Source organism: Diplotaxodon limnothrissa, linkage group LG13 (genome assembly GCF_057381915.1).
Source record: "Diplotaxodon limnothrissa isolate DT_005_m linkage group LG13, D_limnothrissa_male_GT1.1, whole genome shotgun sequence".
Classification (NCBI taxonomy): Eukaryota; Metazoa; Chordata; class Actinopteri; order Cichliformes; family Cichlidae; genus Diplotaxodon; species Diplotaxodon limnothrissa.
Window position 1 is genome coordinate 3100047 of NC_140608.1, and position 22202 is coordinate 3122248.

The 22202-nt window shown below is 38.7% G+C and overlaps 2 protein-coding genes across 2 annotated transcripts; both read left to right on the forward strand.

The window, feature by feature from the left end:
• Positions 1 to 1756: 1756 nt before the first annotated feature.
• On the forward strand, positions 1757 to 3151 carry LOC146619675 (homeobox protein Hox-D4b-like). The gene is made up of 2 exons (XM_085369016.1): positions 1757 to 2192; positions 2835 to 3151. Exons 1-2 carry the CDS (start codon positions 1757 to 1759, stop codon positions 3149 to 3151), a joined length of 753 nt encoding a protein of 250 aa, XP_085225142.1.
• A 5066-nt stretch (positions 3152 to 8217) lies between these two features.
• On the forward strand, positions 8218 to 13140 carry mtx2 (metaxin 2). The gene is made up of 10 exons (XM_085369015.1): positions 8218 to 8366; positions 9490 to 9537; positions 9615 to 9661; positions 10379 to 10451; positions 10713 to 10789; positions 10909 to 11001; positions 11115 to 11153; positions 11230 to 11355; positions 11630 to 11706; positions 12094 to 13140. Exons 1-10 carry the CDS (start codon positions 8327 to 8329, stop codon positions 12251 to 12253), a joined length of 780 nt encoding a protein of 259 aa, XP_085225141.1. The 5' UTR covers positions 8218 to 8326; the 3' UTR covers positions 12254 to 13140.
• Positions 13141 to 22202: the final 9062 nt, after the last annotated feature.

Genomic DNA, 22202 nt, shown 5'->3' on the forward strand with positions numbered 1-22202 from the left:
CTAATTTCCTGCATGGTAGCGTAAAGGTTTGCTCAGTGACAAATCATAAAATCAATATTAAGTGCAGCATCTCAACAAGAACCACAGCACAGTATCTTGTTCTGGGGTGTAGAGCTGATAAAGCCCTGGCTTATGAAAAAAATGCAACTCTGTTTGCTGCCCTGAGTACACCACCTCTGCAGACCATTCACAAATGTAGTAAATCTGTAACTCTTCAGTGAAAATCTGTTCACACCTTCCCTTTATCTCAGCTGGAACAAAAACTGTCTGATAGAAACTGAAGCTACAAACGCTTCGGCTGAAAAATATCCATTGTAACAACAATGGAAGAGCTGCCTATTTAAATGGCACTAGACCATGACACAGAAAAAAAATATTCTGACACTCTATTACCTATTTGGTTGCTTATCAGTCACTCTTTAAGGGCTGCTTTGTCTAAATGACTCATTAGATCAGAGCCATTAAGCCCAAAGATGCATGAGTCCAGTTGTATTTTGTCAGCCATGGCAAAGACTTCAAACGCATTACATCCTCCATAGGAACTCTTTAATGCTTTTTACAGGAGTATTATAGGAAGGGGTAAAAGTAGTTCATGTAGTAAAACTGGGGTTTTAGCTGCGCATCAGTCTTGCCAAATCCTCGGAGAGCAGCTGCAGCCAAAGAAATCCTCGTGAAATCTTGAAGGATTTCATACGGATTAATGGTCAATTGCTGGGTGTAAAGATGATCTATCAAGACCTTGACATTTGCGATTTACCATTTTTAAAGGGATCACTTTAGCAAAAGAGCAAAATTCCTTGCGCAATGACGCTCATTATGTCTCTCTTTCTTCGTGTGAGGGCACACATTTAGCATATTCCCACTTATCTCTTTCACCCTTTTTTCCACTAATTTTGCATTAAGCTTCATTTTTTAAGCCGTCGCATTTTTGTCTCGTTCGGCTTGATTTAGCATCATTTTTTTTAAAGCAATGCATTTTTCTCCCCCTCCTTTAAAAGCCGTGCTGGTGAGCGGGACACCTCGGCCTGACCTCGGCCGAACAAAGCCAACTACTAGTCACTGTCTGGGAACCTTTTATCCCATTCTTTTATTTGAGGCCTTTCTGACCGGCCACGTTTTGTTGTCCGTCCTTTGACTGGCCACAAGGCCAAATATGGCCCCGCCGTCCCTCAATATGGGCCAGATTAATTTTTCAGTTTCGGCCATCTGTGGGGGTAAAAGTCAGTCAGCTAAAAGTCATAAATCTACAGTCAGCGCGTCTTCAATAGGGGCTGTGTGGCAGAGGGTGATAGATAGATAGATAGATAGATAGATAGATAGATAGATAGATAGATAGATAGATAGATAGATAGATAGATAGATAGATAGATAGATAGATAGATAGATAGATAGATAGATAGATAGATAGATAGATAGATAGATAGATAGATTTGAATTACTCATATTAACACTTTAAACTGTCAGGATTATTTTTCAGTGTCCACAAACACCTAACCGTAGCAACTTACCCGGCCAGCAAATCTTCATTAGTTCTATAATGAACATTTTTTTTCCTCCAAATTATCCCATTACGTCTGACATAAACAACCAAAAGTGTCGCCTCTCATTGGCTGGCCGCAGGGTCACGTGGCCCGAGCGGCCGTCCGTCTATTTGACAGCCGCAGGATGGCTTCATGCCAGAGGGGGGAAAAGAGACAGAGAGAGGGGAGAGAAAGAAAAATTAGTATTCTCCTACCAGCCTCACTATAAATCAATCATGGAGTCCTACGTGGTGAGCTGTAAATATGCTGAGCCGCAGTTCCCGCCATGTGAAGAAGATTACAGTAATTTTAATGAACAAGGGGGGTATTACAACAACCCCGAGGACAGTGGCAGTTTTGGAGGGGGCTATATGTCCATGCAGCCCCCTCCGCCTCCCTATACACAACAACAAACCGGTTATCAACACTCTTTGCAGGGGCATCGCCGGCAAGATGGAGAGGACCCCTCGCAGCATCAAGATGCAACCTACCCGGTCTACAGAGAGACGGACGGGCCCGTGAAGGAGAGGTTTCCCGTGGGTGACCTGCAGTGCCAGGCCTGGATGACCTGCGCAAAGCCCGCTCAGGTGCAGAGGAAAACGGCCTGCCAGGGCAAAGACAAGCCGCCCATTGTTGTCTACCCGTGGATGAAGAAAGTGCACATCGCTCATGGTAGGGTAGCCTGAACGTTTTAATCAGTCGATCTTCACTCCCCATTTCATTTCTCCATAACATTGGTGTATTTCTCATGTTAATGTTTTTTATCTTTCTTTCTTTCTTTCTTTCTTTCTTTCTTTCTTTCTTTCTTTCTTTCTTTCTTTCTTTGTATAGTGTTTTGTCCATTTGTGAGCATCGCTTTTTGTTGTCGAGTTATTTACGATCTTAGTGAGAGTCAGCGAGAATTACAACCCCTATAAAGTTTTATGACCCTGCCCTGCTACAGCTTGTTTGTGTGTATGTGTGTGTGTGTGTGTGTGTGTGTGTGGGGGGGGGGGGGGGGGGGCAAGCAAGCTTATTGTGTGTATCTGATGTGTAACGCTTTAAAGATAAACCTTTAAAGATAAAAGTCAAAATCGTTTCTTGGGCATCTTCCCAGACCACCACGAATGAAGATTACGACAGGAAAGGCTACGTGATTATATCTGGAATGAGAATTTTAAAAGATCAACTCATTTTTATTTTAAATATATTCTTAATATGGGGCTTCACCCAGGCCCATCCTCATCATTACGGAACACAAAACAAAATAAAAGCTGTAAGATAAATAAAATAAATTTAAAGCGGTCTTTAAACCTCTGTTCTTTGTTTTTACAGTTAATCCAAATCACGTGGGCCCGGAGCCAAAGAGGTTGCGGACGGCCTACACGCGACAGCAGGTCCTGGAGCTCGAGAAGGAGTTTCACTTCAGCCGCTATCTCACGCGCCGCCGCCGCGTCGAGGTGGCCCACGCGCTCTGTCTGTCCGAACGGCAGGTGAAGGTGTGGTTCCAGAACCGGCGCATGCGCTGGAAGAAAGACAACAAGCTGCCCAACACCAAAGGAAAGAGCAAAAACAAGAAAGCGACCGACAACAACAACAACAACAGCAACAGCAGCAGCAGCGACAGCATGAAGACGGTTATAACTGTCTAAACACACAGGAGCGCAGAGTGTGGCAGTCGAATCAGCCATGGTAGCACCTTCATTCTCCAAAGCTGATGTTGCTTAATTTATCCAGGGTGACTGCAGTCCTCAAACAATTCTCACCTGCTTTAAAGTTACGGCTTTGACGAACACACGTTTATAAATTCCATTATGTATTTTTTCCCTTGTTTTTAACTTCACCTTTGGAGCATTTTATTTTTTTTCCTTTTTTGAGGTTTCATCCATATTGAATCTCATAATTAATGAATGAATGAATATATTTTAAGTTCACGGAGGCCCTGACATCTCTCTGGTGCAGACAGGGAATTGCTTCATATTTAGACATCCGATGAAGACGCAAAAACAGTGCTCGTTTGTCGCGGTGCCAAAATACTCGTGACTGCGTGGAACAGGATGAATCAGGGTTTTCTTTTCTCCACAGGGTAAACATAATACAGGGTTATATAACAGCTACCTAAAAGCAGAAAAATCCTAATTTATGAATATGCACGTTACCAAAATGTTACATAAACTGGCGCTTAAAGGGTAGGTAGAAGAGCAGAAACACCAAATTGCGTGTTGAGTGACTGCACAAATTATGTTTTAGCTTTTGATTTTGTACAGAGAAGCATCCAAAAATAATTCATATTTGGAAGGAAATTAGCCATATTTTTTCTTGGATTTTATTTCCCACATTTATAATTTTGTTTTTAAAAAAGAGCCAAAATGAAGGTACAATTTTTTAACGCACACACCTGACTGTAAATCCAACTTCTTTTCTCAGGGTTACAGGGTTTTACAAAGAGATCTTTTTTTTTCTGAAAAAACTTGTTTGATTTCGCACCGAGAGGATTAAATTAGCCCTCTGTGAAATACCATGATGTTGCATATAAATAGGTATGTTCTCTCTTTGATTCCAGTTTAATATGCTATCGATATCTATCATAGTCTACGCCAGTACTTATGTTTAATTTGTAATAATTAGAAGCATATTTTATTCGTTCTTTATAGCAAGCATCTTCTCCGTTATTTTTTCGTTACTTTTGAAAAAAAAGTGTATTCCTGTAATAATTTTATATGTGGAGATGTTTTGATAAAAATAGATGAGAAAATAATAATAATAAAAAACTTCAAACATTAAAGGTGTGAATATTTTTCTGTGTTGGAAGATAAGCGAAGGACCGATGATTTTTATTTTTTTTTTGGCGATAGGGGAAGATGAGGTCGGGAGAGAATCAACGGAAGTGACGTGTGATTAGAAACAGTGAGTTAAAGGCGAAATCGTGATATCCATTTTCGGCTTAAGAAAATAAAATAAATAAATATATAAAATAAATAAATAAAATACGGTGTCATCTTTAAGCAGCACGGTCTTTGTCGCAGTCACAACTTAACGGGGACTCATGGTATAGATAAGCCAAGACTAATGTCTAGTGCGTCATGGCTCCGTTGACAAGCTTTTAAAATGCATGCACGCTGTCCCACGGGTGGATTTAGGTTGATCTTTACAGTTTTCTGATTTTCGAGGAGTTATTAAACGGAGCCGAAACTAAGGAGAAAATTTGGCGTTAAAATATTTAAATTTGTGGGTATTCTGTGTCTTTTACTGTTTAAAATTTTTTGGGATGTAAATTATTATGTTAAGAGACTTAAGTATTGTCTATGATGATATCTTTGTTTAGAAGTTTATAAATCCCAGATACAATAATTCGGGCTTCTCATAGATTTGTTTGTCCAAATCGCGAATTTCATATATAAACTTAATATCAACTTAATATCACTTAAGTTGATATTCATATTTTTGTATGAATATCAACTTAAGTGAAATCGTTTGTGCCAGGATCAAGATTAGCGGTTAGGCCTATGTGTATAGTAAGTTTACGGGAAAGGAACGTAAATCAAAGTAAAATCCCTTGAAGTAGTGAAATCATGGCTGTGTGTATTTGTGTGTTGATATGTAAGAGAAATGAGCGCTGAGTGCCAATAATTGGTGGCTTCCGTTGGAGACTCGGTTACATGTGCAGGATAGGCACAAAGGGGCTGACACGGAGCAACCTGGATTATCTATCACACGCTGAAGATCAACCACAGAGCTGCCACAATCATGACAAACAAAGTTCAGATCTTCACTAAAAACAGAAAAGCTTCTGAAGTTCTGCATGTCTGCAGTTTGAGATGTTACTCAGGGGAATAATACCACAAAAACACGTCAAACATCTGGAATTCAAAACCTAAGACACACGCGTGATTACAAACGAGATGCAATTATTCCTAAAATTTCACACCACAAGTTCACACACATTCATGTATTTTATGTACATTTAAATGGACAGAAACAGAATGCAAACAGAATGCAATAATACTGAACAGCATACTTTGTAGATATGCATGTGTTTGTGTTTGTGCGTGTACACCTACCTAGCTTTCTCTAGTCTGTGATGAAACAGGAATGCCCCCGACTGGTAGCATTAAGTATTACAGTCTGGAAGAGATTTTTTTTTTCAGGTTAAGATAAATAATATTTTTTCATTTAAGAAAACATGGAAATATTTACATTAGAAATACATGGATATATTTAACATTAGCCCTTTGGATTAACAGAAATGTGTATAATACAATGTACCGTAATCAATGCTAAATTAGCCTTAGTAATAATAAGGTATATGAACCAGAAACATACACATCTTTGCAAAGGTTACGATTTTGGGTTGTTACATCTATCCATGCATCATAATGTGTCTCAGTTACTTTGTCCACTTGTGTTTGCACTGTGAACACACAACCGTAAAAATGTACGACTACATCTACCTACAAGTAAGACTTTTAAGACGGGAATGAATGTTGGATACTTCTCACAAGATTAAGAGCATGGCAGGTCACTTTAAATACAGTCACGTGTTCGATTGTAGAGCTTAAAACAGGACAGGGTGAGAAATGTCACGAGAATGAAACAGTGAAGCATTTCTTGTTAGGGTGTGGACAATAACATAGCTACAGAAAAACACAGAAACATGGGTGTGCCACTGGCTTGTTTAGATATGGTCGAATGCAGCAGCATTTTTCTGCAAATAGTCTGGATTAATAAACAAAATTTAAAAGAGAAATGTTTAAATAGATAAAGTACAGTCGCTGTGACTTTCTTGTAAGTTTTTAAAGATAAAGTTTTTATCTTTTATTTGGACATCATCTGCCTTTTCAGTCGTTTTCCTTGTACCTGACTATTTTTAGAGAAATGTTTTTTTCTTTTTGTTGTTTCTACATCACTTAACACCGACATATTATTCATTTAAGAGTAAAAAGTCATCTCACAAGGGACGAAAGGTGTGTATCAAAGAACTCATTTTAAAATAGCATTTTTAGGCATTTAGTCTTTTTGCAACAACAATGCAATTCCCAAACACATATTAGACAAAAACATGGGATGTCTCAGCATGCTGAGCAGTGTGTAATTGAAAAGTATCTGAAAATCAACTGACACAGGATGCAAAAGATGCATCTGACCTTTCAGTTGATTCATCTGTTTGCAGAAATGATCTCAATGGAAGGAAACTGGGAAGAAAAGGCTGATGTATGTCAAACTATTGAAGAACTGGACTGAAAATCAGTAATCACTGACTTTCTTATCTTATGTCTTATGGAGTGATGAATCCAAATGTGAAAATTTAGGTTCACCCCCAGTATAAACAGAGATCATAAAGAGACAGGTACAACAGTGAGATGCTTCCGCTATCTGTGTCATTTTTGGGGGCTGCATTTCAACCAGTAATGTTGGGGGATCTTGATAGATGGAATTATAACTGCAGAAAAGTACAGTACATTTTTGATCCACCACCCAAAACCTTCTGGAAAGCAATTGATTGCCAGCAGCTTAATTTTTTGACAATGATCCCAAACAAACTGTCAATGCAGTAAACACATGTCTAGCTAGAAAAAAACACATAATGAAACACTATCAGTCATGGACTGGCCTCCCCAGAGCCCAGACCTCGACATTATTAGAGCAATGTGAGATCATCTTGACAGAAAAAGGAGCCAATATGCAAAATGGAATTTTGAGTGTCATTCAAGAAGGCTGGAGAAATATTCCTGAATAAAGAAATTACAAGAAAGTCTAAAACTAATAGAGTCTAAGAGAGTTCACACTGTGTTGAAGAATAAAGGTGGTCATATCAAATATGGATTTTCAAGCTCATTAGAATTGCACAACCCCTGTTTGTGCCTTGTATACTGCATTTCAATTGAAGTGAGTATATATGTGAGAAGATGTTAATTTCTGCGTTCATAAACTTGGTGGGAAGGAGGCAACTCTTAAAGAAACTCCTCTGAATTAAATAATAACAATACAACAAAATAGCAAATATAATAAGACAGCAACAATAAAATAGTGGGCAAAATAACAAGTATATTAACTTTGCAGATATAAAGGTATAAACACACATAAATGCAGTTCTGCTAAAAATTTACGCTTGTTAAAGAAGGATATTGTACTTGCTGCTAGGTAATAGCAGCCATGGAGTGTGGATGAATGCACGAATATTACAAACGCTATTAACCTAAAATTCACACCAAACCTGAGTTTGGTGTCTTACCCAAGGATACTTAAACATGCAAACTAGAGAAGTGTGGGATTGAACCACTGCCCTCTATCTCCTGAGCCACAGCCACCCCACACCACCAGTCAAATATGATAAAATCCATTCATATTTAGGTTTTGCTGACTTTACCCTCCAAATGTATGTTTTCTGCCCTGGACATTATCCTTTTAATCCTATGTTTGCTGTAACAAAATTATCACACAGATTTCAAATAATGCTTCTCTGAGTCCATGTCTCTCTCACATGATGTGTCTGTTTTAGTCAGTTTCCTATACACTTTTTGTGCGGTTAGTTCTTTCCCTTAAACCCAAATTAAAAATGCTACTTTAATAATATGTATTTTTCCATGCATCAAAAGCCCCAATTATTTCTAGTTAAATACAACAACACTGCTACAGTAGCCTCTATGCGCGTCCATAAAGTGGAACTAAAGATTAATGCAACCGTTTCTCTTACGGACATCAATCGCAGGCGGACCGGTCAGTGACTGCAGAACAAGTACTTGCCCTTAAACTTGCAAGCAGTGCTGTTGCTCAGATCGCTCATTATTCTAATCATTATTTAACAATAAGAGTACAACAGCAGCACCATGTCTCTTGCGGCAGAGGCGTTCATGTCGCAGATGGCAGGTAATATGTTGACTTCACCCCGTTTTTCTATTGATTATGAATAACATTAGCCAGCTAGCTAGCAAGAGCTAAGGTTCACAGTAACATAAGCTCTTTACAAATGTAGTTACTTACATATATGGACCTTTAGCTGTTACTATAGCTGCCTTTGTTCGCCTTTTCTTGGTTTCTTAAAAAAAAGGCTGACTGGCCTGGAAAAGCCCCAAGGCACTCTGTCATTCTGCATGTCGTGGATTGCTTGGCAGGTGTAACACAGGACTCTAATGTAAATAGCGCCATATTTCTGTTTACTGTTAAAATCATAAATCAGCAGGGGGACGGCGAATTCAAGCGGAAACGGCTCAAGAGGGCTAAAGTTACTGACATCCCCGTATCGTTACAAAAACGGCTCAAATCTATCAATTTTAACAGAGACATGCTCAGAGATTCCCCCGGTGGCTGGAGGCTGTACTGCAAGCACGGCGGTGTTACAGCATAGGTCGTTGAGTGAGCACCGTGCACCTCGTGTCTGTATTCTTTATAATCTTTTATTGATTAACTTTATATGAGTAGAGGTGAAGAAGAGGGTGCAGTCAGGGTGATGTGGATGGAGATGAGTGTCACGGGTGATTTGTGACAAAGTGAGCCAGAGTGAAAGGGAAGGTCTGCAAGATGGTAGTGAGACCTGCTGTGATGTATGGTCTGTAGACGGTACACTAACAAAGGTCAGTGGTGCTAAGGTTTTCTTTGGGAGTGAGCAGGATGGACAAGATTAGAACTAAGTATATCAGAGGGACAGATCAGGTTAAGGAGTTTGACAAAGTTAGAGAGGTGAGGCTGAGATGGTTTAGATATTTGCAGAGGAGGGGTAGTGAACATGGAGCTGGAAGGCAGGAGGAAAAAAAGGAAGACCACACGAATGGTCATGGATATAGCAAAAGGAGGACATGGGGAGAGTTGTTGTGAGATGAAGGCAGATGATCCACCGGGATGACTGTTAAAGGGAGAGTCAAAAGTAGACGAAGAACAATTAGTAAAAGAATGTTGACAGCTGATCCCACAAGCAACATTATAGATTAATGAGTCACATTATCACCGTATAATTGTGTGTGTTTGCCTGCATGTCTGTTTGTGACGTTGACAGCTGCTGAGCCGTGGCCTGAAAATGCAACCTTGTACCAGCCACTGAAGGGTGAGTTAGTGAAATGGAGGCACAATACATAATGTCAATAGCAATATAGCTATTTATATATTTTGTTGTTTTTGCAGAGGATCAGATTCTCCTGTCAGACTGTGCCTCATCTCTCGCTGTTCAGGTAAAGCAAACATGCATGTACACAATTTAAACACCTTGTTTAAATATAATGTTTATTTGTTAATAACTCAGTCTGTTGTGCTCAAGAAACAAGGAAAGCTTCTGTAAGTTTTAGTGGTTTTAATTCAAATATTTAATACTATTTTCATTATTTAATGAATTAAAACTGAACTCGTATAAAAGCTTTCAGTTCTTAATTGCGCAATTTTGAACATTTAACCAGCACAAAACTGATATAAGATAACAGATGAACATTGGCTTCTGCCAACGATTTAATGTCAACTTATTTGGTATCTTATTAATTGACTGCCAGCTAATAAGATACTGATCTTAGGTTGTTATACTGCTGAAAATATATACATATATATATTTTTTAAATGCATCAAGTATGAAATGCAGTTGTTGATATTATCTGTATTTGACCTTTTGACCTCTACTCTGACTTTGGATTTGACCTTACTGCAGAAGGAAATCTGCAGTGCTGCAAAATAAAGTTAACTGTTTTTTTTTTTGTTTTTTTTTAAAGCATATCAAAGTATACCACAAGTAATATTTTTCATTTACTTTCACAGTATGTTTAGTTAACACATTCATCCCATAGGTGAACTATTTGAGACTCGGAGGAGATGCAAACCCAACCTCATGGAATTACAAGCTAGTGTCCTCCTAGTGCTTTTATTCCTCAGCTGCTTAATTCTGTCCCGTTTCTGATGTGCAGGCGTACCTGAGGATGTGTGGTCTGCCAGTTCAGGTGTTCTGCAGAGCAAATGCTGAATACATGTCACCTTCTGGTTAGTATACATGTAGCTTCAGAGACAAATTCTGGGTGTCTGATCTCAACACTGTGTGAATCTCAGCACTCATTCTGCTCATTAAAACATTACACAACTATACACTGTAAGCTGGAAGGATTTTATTCGAAATGAAATGCTAAGTTTGCTTCCAGGATTCGTGTAGGTGCATCTGGAAGTTACTTTGTTGCAGGTTAGCTTTTTGTGTTGAATTAAATGTGATGATTTTAATGCCCAGCCTTTTTATGTTTGTGTCCACAGGTAAAATTCCCTTTATCCACGTGGGCAACCAGGTGGTGTCAGAACTGGGGCCGATTGTGCAATTTACTAAAGCTAAGGCAAGTGTTGTACAGATGAAAGCTGTTTGTTTCTTTTGGCAAATTTGCTTCTAGTTTTTCCCAGTGGAGGAGCAGGTTTTCATATTTCTTTCTGCTGTTGTCTTCTTTTGGGTACTTAGGGTCATTCTTTGAGCGATGGCTTAGATGACGTTCAGAGAGCTGAAATGAAAGCGTACATGGAGCTGGTCAACAATATGCTGCTTACTGCTGAGGTATGAAAAACATAAAAACCATAACATACTGATACTAGAACTTCAGCACATGTACAGTTTTTATGAATGTGTCTGAGAAGTATCCTCTCACACATGTCCTCATCTCTCTACAGTTGTACATTCAGTGGTGTGATGATTCTACAGCCACTGAGGTGTGTACACCAGGTTTAAAAACAAAACTTGTTAAAGTCTTGATAGCCTCCTAATCAGCTGTATCTGTTTTTGTAGATTTCTCGTCCCAGATACAGCAGTCCATACTCATGGCCTCTCAATAAAATCCTCGCCTACCAGAAGCAGTGGGAGGTGCGCAGGAAGATGAACGCCATTGGCTGGGGAGGGAAAACGTTGGAGCAGGTTAGCAACAACCTGGAAGTGAAAAGTTGATGTTTTGCCAGCTCTACAATTCCCTTTCTGCAATCAGAAAAATAATTTCCTATCTTTTTATTTTAAAGGTGGAATTCTTCAAAATTTTACAGAATTGATCTTTTAGACTGTTTGAAGGCCCTTAAGTTTAACTTATTTGTGTTTGTCTCTTATTTGTGTAAGTAGGAAAAAGAACCCAGTCTGTCTATAAAAAATAAAGTAAACAAACTTGTTTTAAAAGTCTGTATGTCCTCATGTATTTCAGGTTTATGAAGATGTGAGTCAATGCTGCCAGGCTCTCTCTCAGAGGCTGGGAACACAGTCATACTTTTTTAATAAACAGTATGTATTTTTTTTAATTTTTTATATCTGTATGTTTCTGGTTATCGCTTTCTCTTTTGTCTTGTTTATAGCGACTAAATAATAAATCTACATCTGAGTTCTCCAGAATCCTTTCTCCAACCCCTGTTATAGGCATTCACACCAAAAAGGAAATGTTTCTAATTATTGCAAGCAGTTTTCCTGGAGCACCACCTTGTGGTTTAAAATTGTATTGATCTCGTAATCAACTGAAAGGCTTTGTTCTGTACTCCCTGGCAATGTTTGATTTGTGTTAGAACAAAGTATTACAAGTGAAGCCAGTGTCTGTAACACCTCATTTCTGATTATATTTAAAGCTGAAGGAGTGCCAGTCATTAACGGAGTGTGTGTGTGGCGTGTGTGTTATAGGCCTACAGAGCTGGATGCATTGGTGTTTGGCCATCTCTTCACTATACTGACTACTAGACTCACCAGCACTGAGCTGGCAGAGAGGGTCAAGAGCTACAGCAATCTTCTGTCCTTCTGCAGACGCATTGAACAGACCTACTTTGAAGACAAGAGCTCCTGAAGGACTGAAAATAACATATCACCTCTTCTCGTACATTCTTTCCTTCTCTCATTCCCCAGATTGTAGCCCTAAGAAGCTGAAATGCCTAAAACAAAAAAAATGCATACGTGTCCTTTTTCCTATTTTTCCTTCACTTGTGGCTTCCTGTTCATACATCATCTCCAGAAGTTTAAGAATTATGAATGTCCTAAAGTAAGCATAATTTGTAAGTGTATTAAGAATATGTAAAAGAAAATGTCCTGAGTTAAATGTATTTTTCAGAATATTATAAGAACAAATGCCACATATGCTAGTAACTGTGATCATCACAGTTAGTGGAAGACCTTGAGAATCTAGCTTTATAAAAAGTGAATACAAAAAATATCAAAGCTGATATACAACCTTAAATCAGTCTGAAATGAACGTCAAAGATTAGGATTAAATGCTGATCAGACTTCCAAATCTTTCAGATTTGTTGTCAGGATCAAGTTCACCTCAGCAGAATGTCTGCACACACTTGGGTTTTTCATGTTTTACACTCTTTTTCACGGAAGTAGTGTCTACATGTGTTAGAGTGCATGAGTGCGTTTCTAAACGCCCACCGCCTCGCTGAAAACCGAGGTGTGGATTTCTCAGCCTCGTGACATGACTGCATTTCAAAAAACAGAACTCCACTTGACCTACGTCCGAGGTCAAATGGCTCACTGTGTTTTTCCTCCAGGGCACTCCCAAAGCTTGCAAGAAATGTGAAACAGAGAGAGAAAATCCAGAGAGAGGTTACTTCTTATTCTGTACAAAATGCATGAACATAATCATGAAGATGTGATTTATTCCTTATTTTTTCCATGTTTTACTTGTGTGAATAGAAAGTGCCTACATGATGGAATACACTTGCCACAATACATTTCTCCCCCAAATAATACGTGTTCGGAAGTTTGTTTAATATTGTTTGAAATTATAACACAAAACCATATAGTGGCTCTTTCATTAGGTACCCCTGTATGTTTTAGCATCGGGTTTTATTGGATTAATCCCTCATATGTTGCCAAAACAAAATCTGAAAGAGAAGTTTAAAAAGACGGAACATGCTGCCAAGTTATCGGGTGTCTGTTTCTACCTTTGGGTCTAATACAAGCTCAATGGTAATGTCTGATCACCTCTGATTGCCCTTGAGTTGAACAGGTTGTGAGTGCATGACAGACGGGCAGAGCGAGTCTGTCTTCCAGGTTTCCTGTGAGGTCGGGCTTTGACCCTTGAACTTCCAGGAGCTGTGGCATCATGACTAATGACCTGCAACGACCAAATGCTGCACACTTGGAGGTCATCAGCCAGGCACCAGACAGAGATAAATACATGGAAAAACAAAACAGTACATCTTATTGAAGACATGTAGTCAAGTCTGCAGTTTTTTGTGGATTTTCTTTATGCTATATTAGGGTTTTGATTAATTATTAACCTCTAAAAATAGACCTAAAACACCATACAAGTAAAAGACTGAAGTAATGTGAATTCGTTTTGGTTGGAAATTGAACAGATGATGGAGAACAATGCTGAGAAATTGTCAGCAGACCTACAGTGTCATTTGTAGTTAGGTCCTTATAAATATTCTCATGTTTTTTTTTTTATTGTTGAACATTTCTAAGGAAAAAATTTAATGTATGCAAAACCATAGTGTGAATAAAAGTTATGAAAATTGATCCTTTATTTGTCCAGGTAAAAGTCTCACAGAGATTAAAAAGAAACCTGGCCAAGAGGGCAACACAAAATACAACGAATATAACATATAGCAATATAACTACAAACATCTGAATAATATGAAATAGCACATCTTTACAAGAGCAATTCACATTATTATCATGCTGCCCAACTGCAAGCTCTAGATTTGGAGCTTATGAGGGAAAAAGGGTAAACAATGCATGATTTCTAATGTGAATCAACTGATTTTAAGCTAAAATAGAGTCACAACAGTAGTGGACAGCGAGAATGTTTTATGGTGCAGAGATAGTAATGGGTTTATTGTCAAAACTGGTGACACCAGACGAGCAGAATTTTCCCTGATTGCCCTTGATTCTACTCTCCTGCAGGGAGGAAGATTACAGCCGAGTCCACACATCTCTGACTTTTCTGTTACCTTTAAAATGTTCTCATGCTGTGTCCGAACTCTTATTTTGGCCTTCCACTTCAAGGAGACAATGCCCGAGGCCATTAGAGGGGGCAAAGGGTTTCAGGTTCAATCTGTGGCAATGAGTTTGGGGTTGAAGGGCAGAGGTACAGCCTTGACTGGTCACTAGTCCATCACAGGGTAACACAGTCTTATATCCACACCTACAGTCAGTTTTGAATCACAAATTAACTCAAGTCAAAAGCATGACAGAGGAATATTAGAAACCAAAATGATATTAATCAAATTCTACGTTCATAAAAGTGCACAGAAAACTGAAAAACATGCATTTGTCCTCCCACACAAGCTTAATATTTGCATACAGGAAGGGACTGCATACAGATATATTTTTGAAACATGGACAAGATTTATCACTAAAGCAGGTTTACCCCGAGCTACAAATTGTATTGAAAACGTTTGTCCAGAAGGGGGCAGCATTGGGATTCCAAAGTATCTTGCAGTGGCAGGGCTTTAAGGGATTTGGGGCCAGCTTGTCAAAGCAAGTTTATCGTGGATTTTCTCAAACTGCGGTTAGGAAAAAAACTGAAAGAAGAAGAAAAAGGATGAAACAAATGGCGAGAGAGAGTCTAGTTTAACTGCTTTTTCAGTTTTGGAGAGAGAAACATTTGGTTCTTATTATGAGAAAGAAAGTCACACAGCTGGTTGCACTGGTTATCATTATGTTTCTTGATCATGCTGGGTCAGTGTGTACTCAAATTCAAACCACTGAGGAATTTGAGTGGGTGGAGCTGTACCGTCCAAATGTACTTAGAATTATTATTTTCAGCTGTGGATTTCATGTGATGGCCTGGAACAGGCGATGCATTTTCTTTTGATAATATTCTTGATCGATTTATACGTTTATGGATTTGTTCCCCCCAAAAAGTCTTCCCATGTAACAGTTCAACATTCTCTTTGATAGATTAAATCAAAGGATAGTACAATTAGTTAATATGAGGGCGGTGATGGGAGGGAGGTAAAAATGAAGATTATTGCCAAATCGTGGGAATCATTGTCCCATCATGGAAGAAGTTGACAATGTAAGTTTTGTATTCAAGGATGTGAATGTGCATCTGCACATGTGCTGTGATATCAGATTAGCCAATACGTCTGGAGGCTGATGATTACACAGCTTGATTTTCAGAGTTAGTCATGATGCACAATGTGGACTTTCTGTGAAAGAGGTTGTTTTTTCACTTATGTTAATTGCATCTGGTGTGTATGAGCTGGTTTGTGTGTGTGTCTATGCAAGTACTGAACTGAATCAATGCAATGTGTAGTTTCTGATGCTGCGACCCAGTAATTCTTTAATCTCATTCACATAAACTGGATCAGCATGTCTTCTCAGGTGTCAAAGCATAGGGGTGGTTTAAGTGATTTGGAGACCTCAGGCAGTCAAACACTGAGCTAAGTGCCTGTGGGTTTGTATATGGGTGTGAGCCACACACACACACACACACACACACACACACACACACACACACACAGAGAGAGAGAGAGAGAAATCTGTGAATCTTACGTTTTAACATGACAGAATCATCCCACCCTTGAAAAAGTAATTTCACTGAGACTGAGTGGCTGACTTTGCAAAATATGACGTGACACAACCCCCTACATTCCCTGCAATTTACCACCACTCTGCCAAGACTCGCTGCCATTACAGCTCTGCTGGAAACTCTGCCTCTCTACTCACATTTCACACTCATGGAAAGAAACAAAAACTATTTGCAGGCAATGATTTTCAGGGAGAAAATGCGGAAAAGCTTTCTAAGTCCGCGCAGAAATGTACCCTTTCTTGTTAAAAACAAAGATGTATAGACTTAAACTTATGAGGTCTTCACTGATTAGCAATCTCTTAACTCTAAAGCTAGTTTTTCTTCATTGCCTTTAGAGGTAAGGAAGCACTTTTACACATTTTACACATATTACTTTATTTATTATGACGATTACTCAGCGAGGACAGTCAAGATTATAAACTGGAGTTAAAAGATGTGGACATGTTGGCTTTTGAGTTGAATAAAGAATCATTAGTTGTTCTTTTTAAAACATTAAACTAACTGAAGCATGAATATGCCAATAGAAACAAATCAATTATATATTTTAAAATTTCTTTGTTGTTTTTACTATTATCCTTTGTGAGATGATTGGCTTTAAATATTAAACCCTTAAAAGTGTAACATTTTAACTATGTGATCAAATGTTTCCCTGCAACCGTTCACATTCTGAAACACTCTGCACAGGAGCTGCAGCAGCTGTTTCAATGCACCAGAATTTACTTAAGCAAACATTTCCCTGTCTGGTGCCACTGAGAAATTTACTTAAGTAAACATTTTTGCACCCGTGCTTCTTATGAACCTCTCCTGGTATGATCTAATATGAAAAACAGTATAAAAAAGTGATATAGTTTAGTAAAACGTAAGCACTTTCATTGTAAACTACAGAAAAGGCAGACGACATCTCATTTTTTGCTTTCTTGGTCCTTTCCCTGCAGCCAAACCAGGGTTTTCTACCTCTTTCTCCAGGTAGGTTTTCTTGTTTCTAGCATTTCCTTTAAAATGCTATATTTAGTTTCACATACTACTCTTGTAGGAGACCCAAAATGCAGTACACAGGAGATAGAGGTTGCAAACAAAAAGTGAGCTTTATTGCTGGTAGCAAGTCCAAGAAAAACTCCAAATGAGAGGAGAAACAGAATCCAAAAAACACAAGGAAGCAGAAATAATGTTGGGTCAACACAAGAATCAAACATTTAAAACTAACCTGTATTCCTCATAACTGGGATCTAGATTCCAGACTGTTGCCACAGATGCTCTGGCAAATGAAGGTGCAATGCTAGAGCAGGGATCCCAACCTTACTGCTGCAGTTTACCTTTAGCACCAGCAGGATTCTTAAAGTAAGCTAAGGGCAGCTCTTAGTTATATTTTATGCAGCCTTTGAGTACTACAAGGAAAGAATGCACCACTGTACATTTCATTAATTTCACATTATACTATGACAATGCATTGCTGAATGAAACCAGGAGAGCATTTCTATTTACTTTCATTTCATGTTGCTCCAGCTGTTATAGCTCATCAAATCTTCTTCAGCTAACTCACTATTGGCTAAAATGACTCGTTAGAAAGATGAAACATGTTTGATGCGTGTGGATTTTCCCATGTGGCCAACTACATTTGCACTCCAGTCATCAAAACTTTAGCATTGATTCACAAACACACACACACACAAACCAGTGAATTACTTTAATTGCTTTGTCATTGTTGTTTAATTTAGTGATAAAGGACACTAGTGCCCCAGTGAGGGTAGTCATTCTCACTCATATCTAATATGTTGCCAATACACGCCTGTGTGGCTGCTTTTGAGAGTATGTTGACTTCTGTATACCTGAAACATCTTATCATGTGTGTCTCCATCACATTCCATGGTGATCATGCGTGTTTATATGTGTGGATTCACTTTATAAGTATGTAAGGAGAAGATGGTTGTTGAGAAAGTGTATTTGGTTTTTTTTTTTTGTGATGGGTTGATGTAGATCAGAGTGGAATAACGAGATTAGCTGTGCGTTGATAACCCTCTTGTCAAAGTCCATCCCCTCACACTAACACATGTGCACGTACTACCATTTTATTACCGTCTCCTTTCATGATGTCTTCTCTTACCAGCCATGTTGCTTCTAGTTGTCGTGTTCAGCCTCATCTTTCACAGTTTATGCTGATACACTTGCTTTGCTGCAGCAGACTTAAGTCAGAATTTACATGTTAAAAAAACAATACCGGTAAGTCTGATTTGTCTCAGGCAGGTTGTTGTTTACTCTAATAGGCTTAAACATTTCAAAGTTTCAGACTCATACTCTCCCACATGCCTCTCAGAAATTCCCAGTTTTACATACATATCACCCAATGTTTAATTCTCACCCTGCAGGAATAAGAGACACGTGTTTAAAATAAATAGTAAAAGCTGTCTGCTTCCCCTGAAATGTCTTTTCTTACGAGTTAAAAATAATTCCCCTCCATGGTCTTAAGATGCATTAATTTTAATATGAATGGAGTGTCAGGTACATAGTGTTAATATTCATTTTCTGTACAAATAAAGAGATGGTTTCATGTGCTAGCACTCACTCAATGGAAAATCAATGTAACCGTGAATGTAATCAAGGACAAAAAACGAATAACATCGTGGATTTGAGCCAAGAGTCTGCATTGGAAATCTTCCACCGCAGTTGAAAGGTTCCTTCCACAACACTTTAAATCCACTTTCTTAGCAAGCGGTTATTGGATCATTTTTTCTGCCAACATTTAAAGAAACTATAATATTACTGTTTTGTAAGTCGGTGATTCTGCTGATGATTAACGATGAGCGTTGTGGTCAAGACAAGTCTATTAAAGGCTCTTGGTTCCCTTCAGAGTCAGTATGGCCCTTTTACATCTGGGTCTGGTTTACAGCACAATCAGTAACTGAGCTGCAGTGTCATGCATGTGAAATGAAAAGAAAACAGTGCGTTTAGTCAAATTTGGTCAAAAATATGAGTGTTTGAAGCATAAAGAGTATACAGTTCTCCAGCAGAGAAGTGGATTATGCCATATGACTAGCTTTAAAACTGTCTCCACCATGAAAGCTGGAATCCACTCTAACCACTGTGAATGGATCCCAGCCCTCAGCTTCACAGAAATACAGAAAACTACAAAGTTTTTACAGCACGTCTTTCACTGTCAAATGAGACATTGAGATCTATTTCTGGCATTTTGCCTTTATTGGATAGAGACAGTGAGAGAGAGAGACAGACATACAGAAGGGAGGGAAAGGTGGGGGGCGTTCAGCAAATGGCCCAGGAACTCTCTGCAGCAAACTACAAAGTGAGCTAAGGAGGGATAACACATTTTTAAGGAAAGCATCATTTTAATAAGCCATCCTTGAATTGTTCTGGCATTCAATAAAGTATAAAAAATATGTTTAGTTTTTTCCAACCCATCTTGTTTTTCTTCTAACTTCATACCACCAGTGTTAAAGATGTACCTTCTTCACTAGATTAATTCTTTCTCCTTTTCTTATTTTACACCCCCGATTTTTTGAGACATGCTCAGATTCAGGAAACAATCAGAAATGAACATTTCTGTCTATGTCAGTGTGTTTGCTATTGCCAACTTGCTTAAATCCTTTAATGCACAGGGTCACTTTTCCAACAGTGTCTCAGGTTGCAAACACACAGTCATTTAAATGTCAGCAAAGGGGTTTACTTTTTCAGTTTAGACAGATATATTTCATGTTTATACCATTTTATCTGCACACAAATCACTGGAACTTATCATAGAGTCACACCTACTCAGCTCAAATTAGTCTGCGTAGTAATCACAGTAATCACGTTGTGGCACCCATTTCCTTCTCTCCAGCCCTGGCCTCAGCAGCTGAATGACAACATTTTCCAAGAGAGAGATATTCCGCCTTCCTGTGTTGGAAATTCATCCAGCAAGGCTGAGAGTCTTGAGATTACTATTTGGATGCATGTTGACTACTCAGAGTACAAACAAGGATAAAGAATATACAGCTCTGAACTAAACCTGTAACCCAGGTGCTTTATGTTTCTGTGGCATAAAGCGAAACAGATACACTTTTAGAGCATTTTGTGGAACCATGGGACAGTACCTCCACCACTAAATGCAGCAGCATGTCTTTATATGACTCAAGATTTTTGCACAATAATGTAGACCCCTTTATAGTCTTGTGAGCCTGCACAAACTATCTGGTCATTTTTGTGGGAATAACAATTTTAGATTTTCATCAGTGTTGTAAAGCTGAACTTTGCAACACTGCAGTAAACTATGGCAAACAACACCATCTTCCATAGTTACATAAAAGCCATTTCATAAATGATCATGTCCTAAATAATCAAAAATATGTGATTTAGTTAGTTGGTGATTATTACATCCTTTGTACTTTCAGTTCAGGCATTGCGTGTCTTTAAAAGGTTATCTTCAGGCAGAGAACTGTTGTGGTGTCGAGTGATTGACAGAAAGCAAAAAGTGGCTTAATGAATGTGTGGATGGGAAAAACTCTCAGCAGAAACCTGCATGTTTACTATGATGGTTTACTTAACTCCAGAACTTGTCTTTTAATATTAAACAACAGCAGATGGCTTCTGAAGGGAGGAAAACAAGCCTCGATATCTCCCGCTATGCCGAATGTGTGCAGGCACCGAGAGGAACAACGCAGAGGCAAAGGGGAAAACTACAAGTCTGGCACAAATAGTGAGTATTAAAACGGTGCGATATTCATTCTGGAGAGAAAGTCCTCGGTGTTCACGGTGTGACATTCTCACACTCTGCTGTTTGTGTTTTAAAGCAGTCGACAGAAAAAGGCAAGGTTTCAATCAAGAAACACGCTGGTCTGATGGAGAGAAAGCGAGTCATGCGAAACCACATGTTTTAAATGTTAGTTAATGTTGTTTAGCTGTAATTTGAGGTGTGTTTCATTTCCTGAAGCTGTCACTCCTTCTCCAATGACCTCACTCTTAGAGTGCGCTTGCATTTGAGGCCCTTTTCGAACATGAGGCTTAAGTGGCCCCAGAGACCCCGACACCATGTAATCACACACACGCACACACATATGTACCCTGAAATTTAATGATCATGTGAACCGCATTGAAAATGTGTGTGTGTTGCACTGCGTGAATGTGTGTGCAGACTAAACACTGACCGACATTGCTATTTTTACTGATTAGAGGTTGTTCATAACGAGACCTATTAACATCAGACCTTAAAACACATGCACGCACCAAAACTTCAGATTCAGTCGGCAAAAGGCAGAGCAAGAACATACCCGCTGGCCAAAGCAAGTGCTTGTAATTGTCACGGTTGAAAAGGTAAGTGACTTTTTTTTACATTAAATTTTTTACTTGAGTTTTTTTTCCACTTGGTTGTTTTTAAATACAAATTGAGCGAAAACGTTTACCTTCGCAAACATATTCAGACACTTTATCTGGTCTTCTCTGATTGTTCGCCTTTTGAACTAGTGTGCAGGCATACATATATAATACTTTCTATCCTACAGTGGTGTTTTGTGTTTCAGTTGTGAGCACAGCTGGACAGCGGTGGCTGTGTGACAGTGATGTTTAGTGGAAAAGTGAGCTGAAAGTGGTAGTGTGTGCTCGGGTGTGGAAGAATGTGTTTTTCATGTACTTGTCATGTTTATATGCCTTCCACAGATAGGCATATGTATTTAGGAAGGCATCTGTGTCATTTTTCATTTATCTCTATTTCCTTTCATCGACCCTTTTCCTCTTTAATGCTTTGCATTCATTATTAGGTGCATTCTCTTTGTTACTATTTCTTTCTTTTTAATCTCGTATATCTTATTGGCATAGATGATGGCCAAAAATGAGTAATATAATTTTTAGATATATACGACTACAGTGGCGATTCATGTTATTAAGGAGAAGAACCTTTTCTAGAGTTACCATTTTATACTGCTGCTGTCAACATCTAGAGAGAGGAGAAGGGTCAGAAATGGGATAAAGCGCTTGGGATTTTTGCATTTGATGAATTTGCTGTCACCCTCTCTATCTGAACAAATAAGCCTTTATTATCCAAAGAAAACTGTGCATCTTCAAAATATAAACTGAGGAACTGAGTACATGTGCTGACAAAACATCACAGTTTTTTTTAAAGGTGTTAAAATCCTAGGAGCTGGCATGTTAGTGTTTGGTGTGAACGTTAAACCAGGAAATTGAAAAGGGCAATTTATCAAATTCAGAAAAGAGTCAGGAGCAAGGGAGCAGTCAGTGTACAACAACAATCCAAAATCAGGACAAGCAGGTA